The sequence below is a fragment of the Narcine bancroftii genome, chromosome 5, assembly GCF_036971445.1.
Source record: "Narcine bancroftii isolate sNarBan1 chromosome 5, sNarBan1.hap1, whole genome shotgun sequence".
Classification (NCBI taxonomy): Eukaryota; Metazoa; Chordata; class Chondrichthyes; order Torpediniformes; family Narcinidae; genus Narcine; species Narcine bancroftii.
Genome location: NC_091473.1, coordinates 249962729 through 249977271, shown reverse-complemented (window position 1 = coordinate 249977271; position 14543 = coordinate 249962729). Strand labels below are relative to the sequence as shown.

At 42.7% G+C, this 14543-nt stretch overlaps 1 protein-coding gene across 5 annotated transcripts in view; it reads right to left on the bottom strand.

Annotated features, from left to right (window-relative positions):
- LOC138765171 (ethanolamine kinase 1-like) overlaps positions 1-13698 on the bottom strand; it is a 66167-nt gene extending 52469 nt beyond the window's left edge. For 2 of the 5 annotated variants that reach the window (XR_011358514.1, XR_011358515.1), the window contains exon 1: positions 13233-13698. Coding sequence is in view for 3 of the 5 variants with exons in the window: in XM_069942049.1 (XP_069798150.1) it covers positions 13233-13379 (147 nt within the window). In the remaining 2 variants the exon portion in view is untranslated. The remainder of the gene's footprint in view (positions 1-13232) is intronic. The other 3 variants (XM_069942049.1, XM_069942048.1, XM_069942047.1) reach the window with 2 other exon arrangements.
- Positions 13699-14543: the final 845 nt, after the last annotated feature.

Sequence of the window (14543 nt, the reverse complement as noted above, 5' to 3'; positions counted from 1 at the left end):
CTGTGAATCATATCAACCAAAATATGTACAAATGTTTCTCATTAAATTTACACAGTGGTCTTTTCTCCCTTTTTTCCCCCCAACCCTCCCTCCCCTCGACCCACACCCCTCCAAAACCCATATTCAACATTTACAATAAAACCATAAAACAATATCTTCATACAAAGGAAAATAAACATTGAATCTAGTCGGTTTGTCTTCTTATCATTTCCATTCTCATTTTAGGGGGTGGAAGTCCAAGGCAAGCTCTCTCTGACATGTTCCATGTATGGTTCCCAAATTTGTTCAAACATTGTGACTTTATTTTTTAATTACATGTTATTTTTTTCCAATGGAATACATTTATTCATTTCCATGTACCATTGATGTATTCTCATGCTCTCTTCCATTTTCCAAGTTGACATTATACAAATTTTTGCTATCGCTAAGGCTATTATAATGAAATTTTTTTGGACTTTATCCAATTTGAGGCCTAATTCTCTACTTCTTATGTTACTTAAAAGAAATATCTGTTTTTTTTGATATGTTATTTTTTGTAATTTTATTTAGTATCTGACTTAGTTCTTCCCAAAACGTATTCACTTTCATACATGCCCAAGTTGCATGTAGTGTTGTTCCCATTTCGTCCTTACAGCAAAAACATCTATCCGATAATGTTGGATCCCATTCTTTTAATTTTTGAGGAGTGATCTGTACCCTGTGTAACAGATTATACTGTATCATGCGTAACCTTGTATTTATTGTATTCTTCATAGTTCCAGAACATAACTTTTCCCATACTTCATTTTTTATCTTTATGTTTAGATCCTTTTCCCACTTCTGCTTAGGTTTATAGTTTATTTCATCATTTTCCTTATCTTGCAGCTTAATGTACATGTTGGTTATAAATCTTAATTATTATTGTGTCTGTAATCACATATTCAAAGCTGCTTCCTTCGGGTAATCTCAAGCTGTTTCCCAATTTATCCTTTAAATAAGCTTTCAGTTGGTGATATGCAAACATTGTACCATGAGTTATTCCACATTTGTACTTCAACTGTTCAAATGTTAATAAATTATTTCCCAAAAAACAATTTTCTATCCTTTTGATTCCTTTTCGCTCCCATTCTCTAAAGGAAAGGTTATCTATTGTAAAAGTGATTAGCGGATTTTGTGTCAATAGTAATTTTGGTATTTGATCATTCAATTTTTTTTCCTTTCTAAGTGGATCTTCTTCCATATATTAAGTAAATGATGCAATACTGATGAGTTTTTATATTGCACCAGCTTTTCATCCCACTTATAAAGTATATGTTCCGGTACCTTTTCCCCTATTTTATCTAGTTCTATCTTAGTCCAGTCTGGTTTTTCCCTTGTCTGGTAAAAATCTGATAAATACCTTAATTGTGTGGCTGTATAATAATTTCTTAAATTTGGTAACTGCAAACCACCTTGATTATACCTCTCTGCTAATTTATCCATCACTACCCTTGGATTCCTCCCTTTCCACAAGAATTTCCTTATTATTCTCTTAAAGAATTTTTCTGTTAAAGGAATTGGTAATGTTTGAAGTATTTTATCCTTGGGAACACGTCTTTGGTATTACTGTAATTATTGCTGTCTTCCATGAATCTGGCAAGTTTTGTGTTTCTTCTATCTGGTTCATTACTTCCAGGAGAGGTGGAATTAATAACTCTTTAAATGTTTTATAGAATTCTATCGGAAATCCATCCTCTCCTGGTGTTTTATTGTTCGGCAGCTTTTTTAATATATCCTGTATTTCCTCTATTTCAAATGGTTTTATTAATTTGTTTTGTTCCTCCTTGTAATTTCGACAATTAAATTTTAGCTAAAAATTCCTCTATTTTATCATCTTTCCCCTTGTTCTCAGTTTGATACAATTTTTCATAAAATTCCTTAAAATTTTCATTAATCTCTGTTGGATTATATGTAATTTGTTTGTCCTTTTTCCTTGATGCCAGTATTGTTCTTTTAGCTTGTTCTAAGTTGCCAGGCTAATATTTTATGTGTTTTTTTCCCCCCATTTTGTAATACTTTTGCTTTGTTTTCATTATGTTCTTCTCCACCTTGTACGTTTGTAATGTTTTGTATTTAATTTTTTTGTCTGCCAATTCTCTCCTTTTCATTATATCATCTGTTTTTACTAATTCCTTTTCTGTACTTACTATCTCCCTTTCCAACTGCTCTATTTCCCGATTGTAATCCTTTTTCATCTTAGTCACATAACTTATTATCTGCCCTCTAATGAAGACTTTCATTGTGTCCCAGAATATAAATTTGCCTTTCACTGATCCTCTGTTTATTTCAAAATATGTTTTAATTTGGCATTCAATAAACTCCCTAAATTCCTGTCTTTTAAGTAGCATGGAGTTTAACCTCCATCTATATGTTCTTGGTGGGATGTCCATCAGTTCTATTGCTAATAACAATGATCTGATAGTAGTCTAGCTTTATACTCAGTTTTCCTAACTCTCCATTGAATATGGGCTGACAACAAAAACATATCAATCCTTGAGTAAGTTTGGTGCCTACTCGAATAATATGAAAATTCCTTCTCTCTTGGGTGTTGCCTCCTCCATATATCCATAAGTTTCATTTCCTGCATTGATTTAACCATAAATTTGGCTTTATTCTTTTTGCTTGTCTTTTGTCCAGTTTTATCCAACATTGGGTCCAAATTAAAGTTAAAATCCCCTCCTATCAATATATTTCCTTGTGTGTCCGCAATCTTCAAAAAATATTCTGCATAAACTTTTGATCTTCCTCATTAGGTGCATATATATTGAGTAAATTCCAAAATCCTGAGTATATGACACTATCATTGCATTCCTCCTCTATTTTGATTGGTACATTTTTGTTAACTAGTATGGCTAGTTTTTGAATTATAGGATGCTGCCGTTACATGTCCTACCCAGTCTCGCTTTAGTATGTTATGTTCCACTTCAGTTAGATGCGTTTCCTGCAAAAATGCTATATCTATTTTTCCCTTCAATAAATTTAGTAGCCTCTTCCTTTTAATTTGCTTATGTATTCCATTAATGTTTATAGTGATATAGTTCAACATGGCCATCTTATACCTAGCATACATCTCTTTTCCACCTCTTTGCCACCTCCATCCCCTTTTCATCTTAGTTTTCTCTTATTACACTTAATGTACGACAACACAGTTAAAACATAAAGTATCCCCGCAGTTCCCACATCCACTAATACCTTAACCCCAAAAGTCCCCCCCCCCCTCTGAAATGACGGGCAACCACAATTCCCCTTTTCATTTGGATTGCGATCTTGTTCGCAGCGTCAACTGATTTTGCAGTGACGGTTAATCCCCCTCTACCCAGCCCTCTCCAGAAAACACTTTTTTTTAAAAAAACAAAGCTCTCTCTCTTTCCCCCCCTTACTCCCCTTCTCTTTCACAGCGTCAACTGATTTTGCAGTGACGGTTAATCCCCCTCTATCCAGCCCTCTCCAGAAAACACTTTTTTTTAAAAAAACAAAGCTCTCTCTCTTCCCCCCCCTTACTCCCCTTCTCTTTCCCCTCTTTAGTGCTTTACATGTACATTGTTTTTACATCTTTATAAATACTTTATCGCCATTCTTCAATCTTGTTACATCTCTTCTCCTGTCCTGCAAACTTTCTGCGAATTCTTGCGCTTTCTCTGGATCAGAGAACAGTCAGATTTGCTCCCTGGGTATAGATATTTTAAGTACAGCTGGATGTCTCAATATGAATTTGTAACCTTTTTTTCCATAAAATCAATTTCACTGTATTAAACTCCTTCCTCCTCTATGAGTTCAAAACTTAAGTCTGGGTAAAAAAATATTTTTTGACCCTTGTATTCCAATGGTTTATTATCTTCTCTAACTTTATTCCTTGCCAATTCCAGAATATTTTCTCATGTCGTGTATCTCAAAAATTTTACTAAGATGGATCTTGTATTTTCATGTGCCTGTGGTTTCAGAGGTAATGCTCTGTGTGGCCTTTCTATTTCCATTTCTTCCTGCATTTCTGTCATTCCCAGGACCTTCGGGATCCATCCTTTTATAAATTCCTTCATGTCTGTGCCTTCTTCACCCTCCTTCAGGCCCACTATATTTATGTTGTTTTGCCTACTATAATTTTCCAACATATCAATTTTCTGAGATAACAACTCTTGTGTCTCTTAAATTTTTTGTCACTTTCTTCCAATTTTTCTCTTAAGTCATTCACTTCCATTTCTCTAGCCGTTTCCAGCTCTTCCACATTCTCTACTCTTTTCCCTATTTCTGTCATTACCAGTTCTAACCTTTGCATTTTATCTTCTGTTCTTTTCATTTTCCTTTTAATTGCATTAAACTCCAATGAAAACCATTCTTTTAGTGATCTCATTTGTTCTTCAAATAAGACTATCTATATTCTGTTCATCAGTTTTACCTTCTATTTCTCTTTGTCCACCAGTTTTACCTTCTATTTCTCTGTGAAGATCTTGCTCTTCTGATAAACACAGAGGTGGATTGCTGATTTTTCTTGTCAGGGGAATTATTGAACTACCGTGACCATTGTAATGGTCATTTTGATTGACCCACATCTGGGTAAAGGAAGCAGGAGAATTGCTTAATTGGATCATGACCATTGTGATGAACATTTCGTCTGACCTGTCTCTGGGTTTTGGAAGCACAATTTTTCTATGCAAGGCAAGAGGGGAGTTATGACAAGTATGAAAGTACATTTCTCTAGAAGCAACTCGATAAGGATTCATGAGTTTTTAAGTAGTCTGATTACTCAGTCCTCTCACCTCCTTTGTGATTATTTCTGGCATCAATTTAAAAGTATGAATTTCAACACAGGATTTCTAAACTGAAATTTGGAATAACTTTCTAGAATTGTGCCTAAGCTGTAATGGTTGGGATAAATTTATGCAAGATGTTATATTATTATTAATAAATATATTGTTTTAAAAACAACATGGTCTTGGTGAATTTCTATTGTTCGTCGTCTGCGACGTAACAGTCATGACTGGTCATGATTAATCAGTGTATTTACTCTTTGCAAACTGAAGAAAACTTTCCACTCATGACAGACATGATCACACCACTTTCACATTCTAACCAGATGACCTCACTTTATCCGATTATCACCAGCCACATTTTCTGCAAACGTTTGATTTGTTCTTCATTCTCAGTATATGCCCATTATTGGCAAGATCAGCATTAATGTAGAAATCATACTGACCGCAGGTTTAAGAGTCTCCCCCCAACCCCACCCAACTGAATCCCTCTAGGGTCAAAGAATCAACAATGGTTTGACAAATTCTTCCACATTCCAAATTCTTTAAGCTTCTTCAGACTTGCGGCAAAGTAATACCGAGCTCCTGATTCCACACCATTTATTGGTTTACAAGCTGACTACCATTCATAATGAGGAAATTTCTAAATCCCTTTCCTGGCTTCCAATACTTTCCCAGTGTACATTTTTCAGTGTCGGTTTTGCTTCTGTGCCAAAGTCCAAGCTATATGAAAAGGCCAAATACAAATGTTTTTTTAGACATAGAATTAGCCCATTGATCACAGGTATTGGGTAAAAACAAAATCCTCTCATCTCCTCCAGCTTTATTTCAGACCTCTCAATGGTCCCTATTAATAATCATGTGCCCACCTACCAAGACTGAATGCTGCAGTTCTCTCCCCAAACTTCTCTCCAGATTCTAAAGACGCTTAAAATATACTTCAATTTCAGCTTAACATATTTTGTGACAATGCTTGGAATATTTTAACCTGATTAAAAAGCACCAATAAAATCAAGGTGAACAAGAGATCTGCAGATGGAGTTCTAGTGCTGTGCACAGAAGTGCTGAAGAAACTTATCTGCCTGATGTTCCATATTCCTAATGAAGGGCTCAGGCCCAAAACATTGACTCCCTTTTACTTCCTATGGTTACTGTTTTTCTTTCAAGTACTTTTGTGCATTGCATCATTAAAATCAATTTCTTCCATTCTTCTCTAAAATGTAAAGATTCCTACATAAATGTAATATAGGTACCCTCAAACTAAAAGAATTTTGGCACAATCTTGCTCTTCATGCTTTTTCAGATATGGTGTAAATGTACAGTGGGCTTGAACTCTGCATCGAAGGATCTCAATCCATAATTGCACATATCACCATATACAGCACAGAACAGGCCAGTTTGGCCCTATTAGTCCATGCTGGCCACCTGGTCCATACCCCTCCAATCCTCTCCCCTCCATGTAATTATCCAGTGTTTCCTTAAATGTAAATAACGTCCCTGCTTCAACCACCTCTGCCGGAAACCTATAAAATATGCAAACTCAAGTCCAGCGTGGTTCTCAAACTGATTTAATCTAAGTCAGAATGTCAGGGATAGAATTAATGCTTTAAAATACTATAATACTAAATTACATTTGAAGTATCCTCCAATTTCAATGCCATTAAGGAAAGCCACCTCTATCTCAATAAATCCAAGAGTTTTTACACAACAGTGATGGAATGGTGGACTAGACTCAATGGACTGAATGGCCTACTTCTGCTCCTATACCTTATGGTCCTAATAAATCAAAAGAACTTGATTTTGATCTCTGCCCAAAGTACTGTTCTGACCATAACCACCTGAACTTGAGAAGAAGCCACTTTCCACAACCTTCCTGCAACTCCCTACTTTGACCAGGTCAACAGGTACACTGGATAATGGAATCACAGCACTTCAATTGAATAATCATCGACAATGCTATGCCAACCTCCAACATAGGTGTGGACTAGTTAGTGCTCATGACTCACAGCAGTCCAAATACAGCAAGCACAATTAACTTGGGAAAGTTTAGAAGAGGCAACTGCAGCCACCTTTACCTACAAAACCCAGCAAATTCACCAGGATAGTGAGTGCACAGAGAATAGCTACATAAACATTGAATTTATAAATTCAGTCTCAGTTACTAAAAGCAGGATGATCAAACGGTCAGAATCCAAATCAGCTTCACTCTGGGCAGGTAAAACAATGCAATTAAATACACCAAGATTCAAACCCATTAAAGACAACAAATGACAGAGAAAGATGGTACATTGTTGAGGAAGTGCAATGGAAACATTACTCTACATCTGATCCACCTTACATTGATGACATTATTGTACTGAACACCAACAGGTGAAACTAGCAGTAATAATGTATTATTACGCATCCTTAGAACTGATCAGTTTAGAGTATACCCACTGATCTGTTTAGAGCAATGGTTCTCAACATTTCTTTCCACCCTTCTTGGGAGGAACAGACATGGCTTCCCTTCTTGGGAGGAACAGACATGGCTTCCCTTCTTGGGAGGAACAGACATGGCTTCCCTTCTTGGGAGGAACAGACATGGCTTCCCTTCTTGGGAGGAACAGACATGGCTTCCCTTCTTGGGAGGAACAGACATGGCTTCCCTTCTTGGGAGGAACAGACATGGCTTCCCTTCTTGGGAGGAACAGACATGGCTTCCCTTCTTGGGAGGAACAGACATGGCTTCCCTTCTTGGGAGGAACAGACATGGCTTCCCTTCTTGGGAGGAACAGACATGGCTTCCCTTCTTGGGAGGAACAGACATGGCTTCCCTTCTTGGGAGGAATAGACAGACATGACAAAAAGGATGAGAGCTGCCTTTATAAATATTTTAAAATTCATTTGCAACCTGGACAAATTTAATACAAAACTACTTTTCTCAACTGTGGGGAATATCTTGGAGTCTAATTATTTATATGCACAAAAGAACTTCATTACAAAGAGTTTCTATAAAATCATTTACTAAGTTCAATTCACTGAACAAATTAATCTCTCTCAGAAACAGGTCAGTTCATTATTAGAGGCCATTGAACACTACAGCACAGAAAAGGCCTTTTTGGTCCTTCTGGCTGGTGCCAAACCATTTTTTTTGTTGCCTAGGCCCACTGACCTGCACCCAATCCATCACCCTCCATACCTCTCCCATCCATGTACCCGCCCAAATTCCTCTTGCATGTTAAAATTGAGCCTGCATACATAACTTCAGCTGGAAGCTCGTTCCACACCCTCACCACTCTGTGTGAAGAAGTTCCTCCTCATCATCCCCCTAAACTTTTCCCGTTTCTCTCTTAACCCATGGCGTCTGGTTGTATCTGTCTATCCTCTTCACAATTTTAAATACCTCTATCAAACCTCCCCTCATTTCTTCTTCACTCCAGGGAATACAATCCTAACCTGTTTTAACCTTTCCTTGTAACTCAGTTCCTGAAGTCCGAGCAACATCTTGATAAATCTTCTCTGCACTCTTTCTATCTTATTGATATCTTTCTTGTTGTTAGGTGACCAAAGCAGCACACAATAGTTCAAATTTGGCCTCACCAATGTCTTATACAACTTTAACATAACATCCCAACACCTATACTCAATACTTTGATTTATGAAGGCCAATATTGCCAAAAGCTCTCTTTACAACCCTATCCACCTGTGACACTATTTTCAGGGAATTATGTATCTGTATTTCCAGTTCCTTCTGTTCTACTGCACTCCCCAGTGCCCTACCATTTATCGTGCATGACCTTCTTGATTTGTCCTTCCAAAAAGGCAACCTCACACTTGTCTGTATTAAATTCCATCTGCCATTTTTCAGCCAATTTTTCCAGCTGGTCGAGATCCCTCTGCAAGCTTTGAAAACTTTCTTTGCTGTCCACAACAGCTCCAATGTTAATGTCACCTGCAAACCTGCTGATTCAATTTACCACATTATAATCCAGATTATTCATATAGATGACAAACAACAATGGTTCCATCACCCATCCCTGAGGCACACACTAGTCACAGTCATCCTCCAGTTTGAGAAGCAATCATTTACCAATGCTCTCTGGCTTCTCCTGTCCAGCCATTGTCGAATCCAGTTCTCTACTTCCGCATGAATACCTAGCATCTGAACCTTTCTGACTAACCTCCCATGCGGAAATTTGTCAAAGGTCTTACTAAATTCTATTTAAACCAAATCCACAGCCTTTCCCTTGTCAACTTTTCTAGTAATCTCAAAAAACTCTATAAAGTTGGTAAACACGACCTATCATGCACAAAAGACATTTTGACTACACCTAAGGGTTCATGGCTATCTAAATTGTATATCCGATCTCTTAGAACACCTTCCAATAATTTACCTACTACTGATGCCTGGCTCACTGGCCTATAATTTCCAGGGTTACTTTGGAGCCTTTTTTTAAACAACAGAACATGAGCTGCCCTTCAATCCTCTGGCCCCTCACCCGTGGCTCAGGAAATTTCCACACTAGCCTCCATCAAGGTCTGAGTGAATATGTTGTCAGGCCCTGGGGATTTATCCACCTTATTTGCTTTAAGACACAAGCACTTCCTACTCTTTAATCTATATAGGTTCCATTACTTCACTGCTTGTTTTCCTTACTTCCCAATACTGTGTCCGTTTCCTGAGTGAATATTGATTAAAAAAAAATTAAGACTTTCCCCCCCATCTCTTTTGGCTCCATAGAAAGCCGGCTACTCTGATCTTCAAGGGGACCTATTTTATCCCTTACTATTCTTTTCACCTTAATATACCTGTAGAACCCTTAGTGTTTCCTTCACATTATCTGCCAGAGCAACCTTGTGTCTTCTTTTAGCCTTCCTGATTTCTTTTGAGGTTTTTCTTGCACTTTTTATACTCATTTGCTCCATGTTGCCTATACCTGTTATACCCCTCTCTCTTCTTCTTAACCAGATCCCAATATCCCTGAAAAACCCAGGTTCCCTATGTCTTCCAACCTCATCTTGGATCCTGACAGGAACTGACAAACTCTGTACTTGGGCCAAGCCAAGTTCCAATCACTGAATGAATGAGATACGCTGGGACCCCAATCCAGTCTCAATTTCTGAATGCATTGGTCAGGATCTTCATTGGACTGAAGCATCTTCTCATCAACATGGGAGCATACATCATAATGATAGTTAGTGGGAAAAATTAGAGGGGAAGAACAGCTTATGAAACATTCAAGGTGGAATGGGTTCTCACTTTGGTTGTTTTTGTATTGCAGCCACAAAATGCATATGAATGTTAGATGCCACCAGCTCCATCCTGATAGTAAGGGAATCATTTCATATTGAATATTGTCATGACCACTGAATGGTACTGATGGGGGAAAACTACCACAAATTATATCATCAATTCTTCTTAGCAGCTTTTCTTAAAGTGAGCACATTACTCATTCACAAGTCTCACACCAAGCCAGCTTCATTGTTGATTCCCCAACCTTTCAAAATTGTAATCACCCCTCTTTACATAACCTTTGCCTCCACAACATTCTGCAGTAGGGAATTCCAGAAAGCCACCATCCCTGAAGAAAAGCACATCAGCTTTAAATGACTACCTCCTTTTCTTATTTAAGAACCATCTCCTCAATGAAAATCTCTCAACTTGCGCAACCATGGTCCCTTAAGATCTTGTATATTTCAGTAAAATCACCGCTTTACTTTAAATTCCAAACAATAGATTTAGTTTATTTTTACCTTTCATAACATGACAAACATTTTATCCCAGGAATTAGTGTACTGAATCTCTTCTGGGCCAACTCCAATATTAGTAGAGGTACATCCTTTCTTAAATATGTGGACTGAAACTGTATGCAGTACTTCAGGTGGAAGCTCCTCAATATGCTGTACACTTGCTACAATACTTTGATTTTAAATTCAACCCAAGGTTTTAAAAAAAGCCAATGTGCTATTTGCCTTTTTAATTAGCTGTATGCCAACATGTGTTTGATGCACAAGAACAGTTCAATCCCTCTGTACTCCACCGACTTCATCGCTCTTCCTTTAGATAAACGCCCTGCCTTCTGGCTCCTCTTGCCGAAGTGGTTTTCAATAAATTCCATGTGCCAAGTTTTTAAACCCACTCACTCAACCGGTCGATATCCTGTTTCAGAGTTCAAATATTCTCACTCAAGTCTGCCTTCTTACTTTTTTTGTCATCTGCAAACTTTTCTACCTTGTATTTTGCCCCTTCCTTCAGATATTAATACAGATAGTAAACAGTAGACTGCTGAGGAGTGATCCTTGGAACTATCACTAGTTACATCTAACCTGCCTAAAAACAACCATCTATTCCAACTGCCTTCTTCGTGATAAGCAATCTTCAATCCAAGCTAAAATACTGCAAACTTTCACTGGGTGCACAAGCATCTTATGTGGCATATTAAAACATACCTCCTGGAAAACCAAATGCATGACACCTGCATCGTCCCCAAAATCCACCACAAAGGTTCTCCAAGGCTACAATTTTCTCCAAATATTTCCTTCGTTGACTTGGTTTGATCACATCACATTCTCAAAGTTATCAACCATTGCTTCTCTGACTTACGATTAATGCTCACTTTCAACATTCCTCCATGGTCTCAACCCTCTGTATTGCTCATCATCTGGCACCTCGAAAAGCCCTCCACGATCCCTAGCAAAATATCCACATTCCACCTCAAATTAAATTCTTCCACCACGAGTGGCCCTACTTTTATCCACTCAGTCTCCAACCTATAGAACTCCCATTTTTGCCATTTATAAAGACACCCAAGTATGAAAGCAAAGACCTAATGTAAAACCTCAGGTTGATGATCCCAAGGTGCTTTCTTTCCAATTCAATGTCAGTGAACAAATGAAAAGTACTTGAGAGAAGACTCCCCTGCCCTGACAGCTATTTTAAACAAAACTAAAACCAGGGTTTACTTCTTGGCAGTGAGGAGTTCTTGTATACAAGTTTGCCATACTCATTTTACATCCTTTTGGACAATGCCATTAAACTATTCACTACAACCATTTTAGGGCACAGAATTAGCACATAACTGAGTTGGAAACTTGAACCCATATGCCAATCTTTTGAATTACTAACCTCAAATTCATGGAGAAGTTGTGCCAAACCAAAACAATGCAGACAATGAAAACAGAATCAAGGCTAAAAGTCAAGAGAAAAAGGAGGCTGAGAAAATAGAAATATAGCAAGAGTAAATTGCATGAGGAGGGGAAGGGGGGGGAGGAGGGGGAAGGGGGGGGAGGAGGGGGAAGGGGGGGAGGAGGGGGAAGGGGGGGGAGGAGGGGGAAGGGGGGGGAGGAGGGGAAGGGGGGGGAGGAGGGGGAAGGGGGGGGAGGAGGGGGAAGGGGGGGGAGGAGGGGGAAGGGGGGGGAGGAGGGGGAAGGGGGGGGAGGAGGGGGAAGGGGGGGGAGGAGGGGGAAGGGGGGGGAGGAGGGGGAAGGGGGGGGAGGAGGGGGAAGGGGGGGGAGGAGGGGGAAGGGGGGGGAGGAGGGGGAAGGGGGGGGAGGAGGGGGAAGGGGGGGGAGGAGGGGGAAGGGGGGGGAGGAGGGGGAAGGGGGGGGAGGAGGGGGAAGGGGGGGGAGGAGGGGGAAGGGGGGGGAGGAGGGGGAAGGGGGGGGAGGAGGGGGAAGGGGGGGAGGAGGGGGAAGGGGGGGAGGAGGGGGAAGGGGGGGGAGGAGGGGGAAGGGGGGGGAGGAGGGGGAAGGGGGGGAGGAGGGGGAAGGGGGGGGAGGAGGGGGAAGGGGGGGGAGGAGGGGGAAGGGGGGGAAGGGGGGGGAGGAGGGGGAAGGGGGGGGAGGAGGGGGAAGGGGGGGGAGGAGGGGGAAGGGGGGGGAGGAGGGGGAAGGGGGGGGAGGAGGGGGAAGGGGGGGGAGGAGGGGGAAGGGGGGGGAGGAGGGGGAAGGGGGGGGAAGGGGGGGGAAGGGGGGGGAAGGGGGGGAGGAGGGGAAGGGGGGGGAGGAGGGGGAAGGGGGGGGAGGAGGGGGAAGGGGGGGGAGGAGGGGGAAGGGGGGGGAGGAGGGGGAAGGGGGGGAGGAGGGGGAAGGGGGGGAGGAGGGGGAAGGGGGGGAGGAGGGGGAAGGGGGGGAGGGGGGGGAAGGGGGGGAGGGGGGGGAAGGGGGGGAGGGGGGGGAAGGGGGGGAGGGGGGGGAAGGGGGGGGGAGGGGGAAGGGGGGGGAGGAGGGGGAAGGGGGGGAGGAGGGGGAAGGGGGGGAGGAGGGGGAAGGGGGGGAGGAGGGGGAAGGGGGGAGGAGGGGGAAGGGGGGAGGAGGGGGAAGGGGGGAGGAGGGGGAAGGGGGGAGGAGGGGGAAGGGGGGAGGAGGGAAGGGGGGGAGGAGGGGGAAGGGGGGAGGAGGGGGAAGGGGGGAGGAGGGGGAAGGGGGGGAGGAGGAGGGAAGGGGGGGGGGAGCTGGGTCCGGTTGTCCGGGCTGCCCGCCGTGCCCTACCTTGGTCTTCACTTGCTGGATGTCCCAGTGGGGCCGCAGCCGGCCGACCAGCCGCAAGGCCCCGGGGACCACGTCGTTCTCGTCCACGTAGACGGAGAACTTGGGCACGGCGGGGGCGCCGCTCGGGACGCGCACCTCGGTCTCCATGGCGGCGCCGCCGATGTGCCGGCCGCTGAGGCGCGGGGAGGGAGGTCGGGGAGGATAAAGGGCCGGGAGGAGGAGGGAGGGGGGGGGGATGATGGGGAAGGAGGGCGAACACACCCGCCGCAGCTCCGCCCCCACGAGGAGGTCCAATCGCGACAGAGCTCGGCCAGCAGGCTGGTTCTCATGGGGGGGTGAAGGAGCCGCCGGCACTCGCGTCCTCCGCAGATGCTGCCCCCTGCAGCCGGGAGGTCGCAACGACAGCGAGGCGCACCGCCTCTCCCAGCTCACCAGACCGCACCCAGAGTGCACGTCAATCATTGCTTTGGCCATCAACTGTGCATTCTGGTGTCCAGCTGACCTCATCGGTGATCACACCCATTGCAGTAGGGAAGTGATCCAGGAGTATCAGCCCCAACAGGCTGAGGAACAGCTTCAGGTTTATTGTCAGAGTACATTCAGGCCATCACATACAACCCTGAGATTCTTTCCTGCTGGCCACTCATTATTACCACTTATGGGTAGTGCAATGAGCTGTACCCATTGAACACGTGAACTGACTGCAATGCAGAGAGGAGAGAAAAACCAGAGTCCTTAAACGAGTCCCTGATTGAGTCTGAGGGTGGAGGGGGTGCAGCTGTTCCTGAACCTGGCGGTGCGAGTCTTGCGGCCCCTACACCTCTTTCCTGATGACGGCACCGAGCACAGAGCGTGTGCTGAGTGGTGTGGGTCTTTGATGATGAGCTTTTTCACAGAGGCAGTGAGAATGCTGTATGACCAAAGGAAGTGCTCACACTCACCATCTGGAGACTCTCACATTTGTGAAACAATATTTATTTGTACAAATGAAATACTTGACCTGCCTAGGGTTGTGTGTCTGCGTGTTTTGTACCAAGGACTGGAGAACACTGTCTCCTCGGGTTGTATTTGTACAATCAGATGACAATAAACTTGAATAAGAGGAATAAAACTCCCTTTCTTGTGTGGTGGGGGGAGAGGGGGGGTGAAGGGTAGGGCTAAGAAAGCATAAAATTGCAAAGTAATTAGAGGGTGGTTAAAGAAATGACAAATATTTTAAAAATGTGCACGTGATATGACACATTCGCAGCCAGATTGTGATGTGCTGGGTTAGACATACCTCATAATGTGGCAGCTGAGAGCACCCCCACA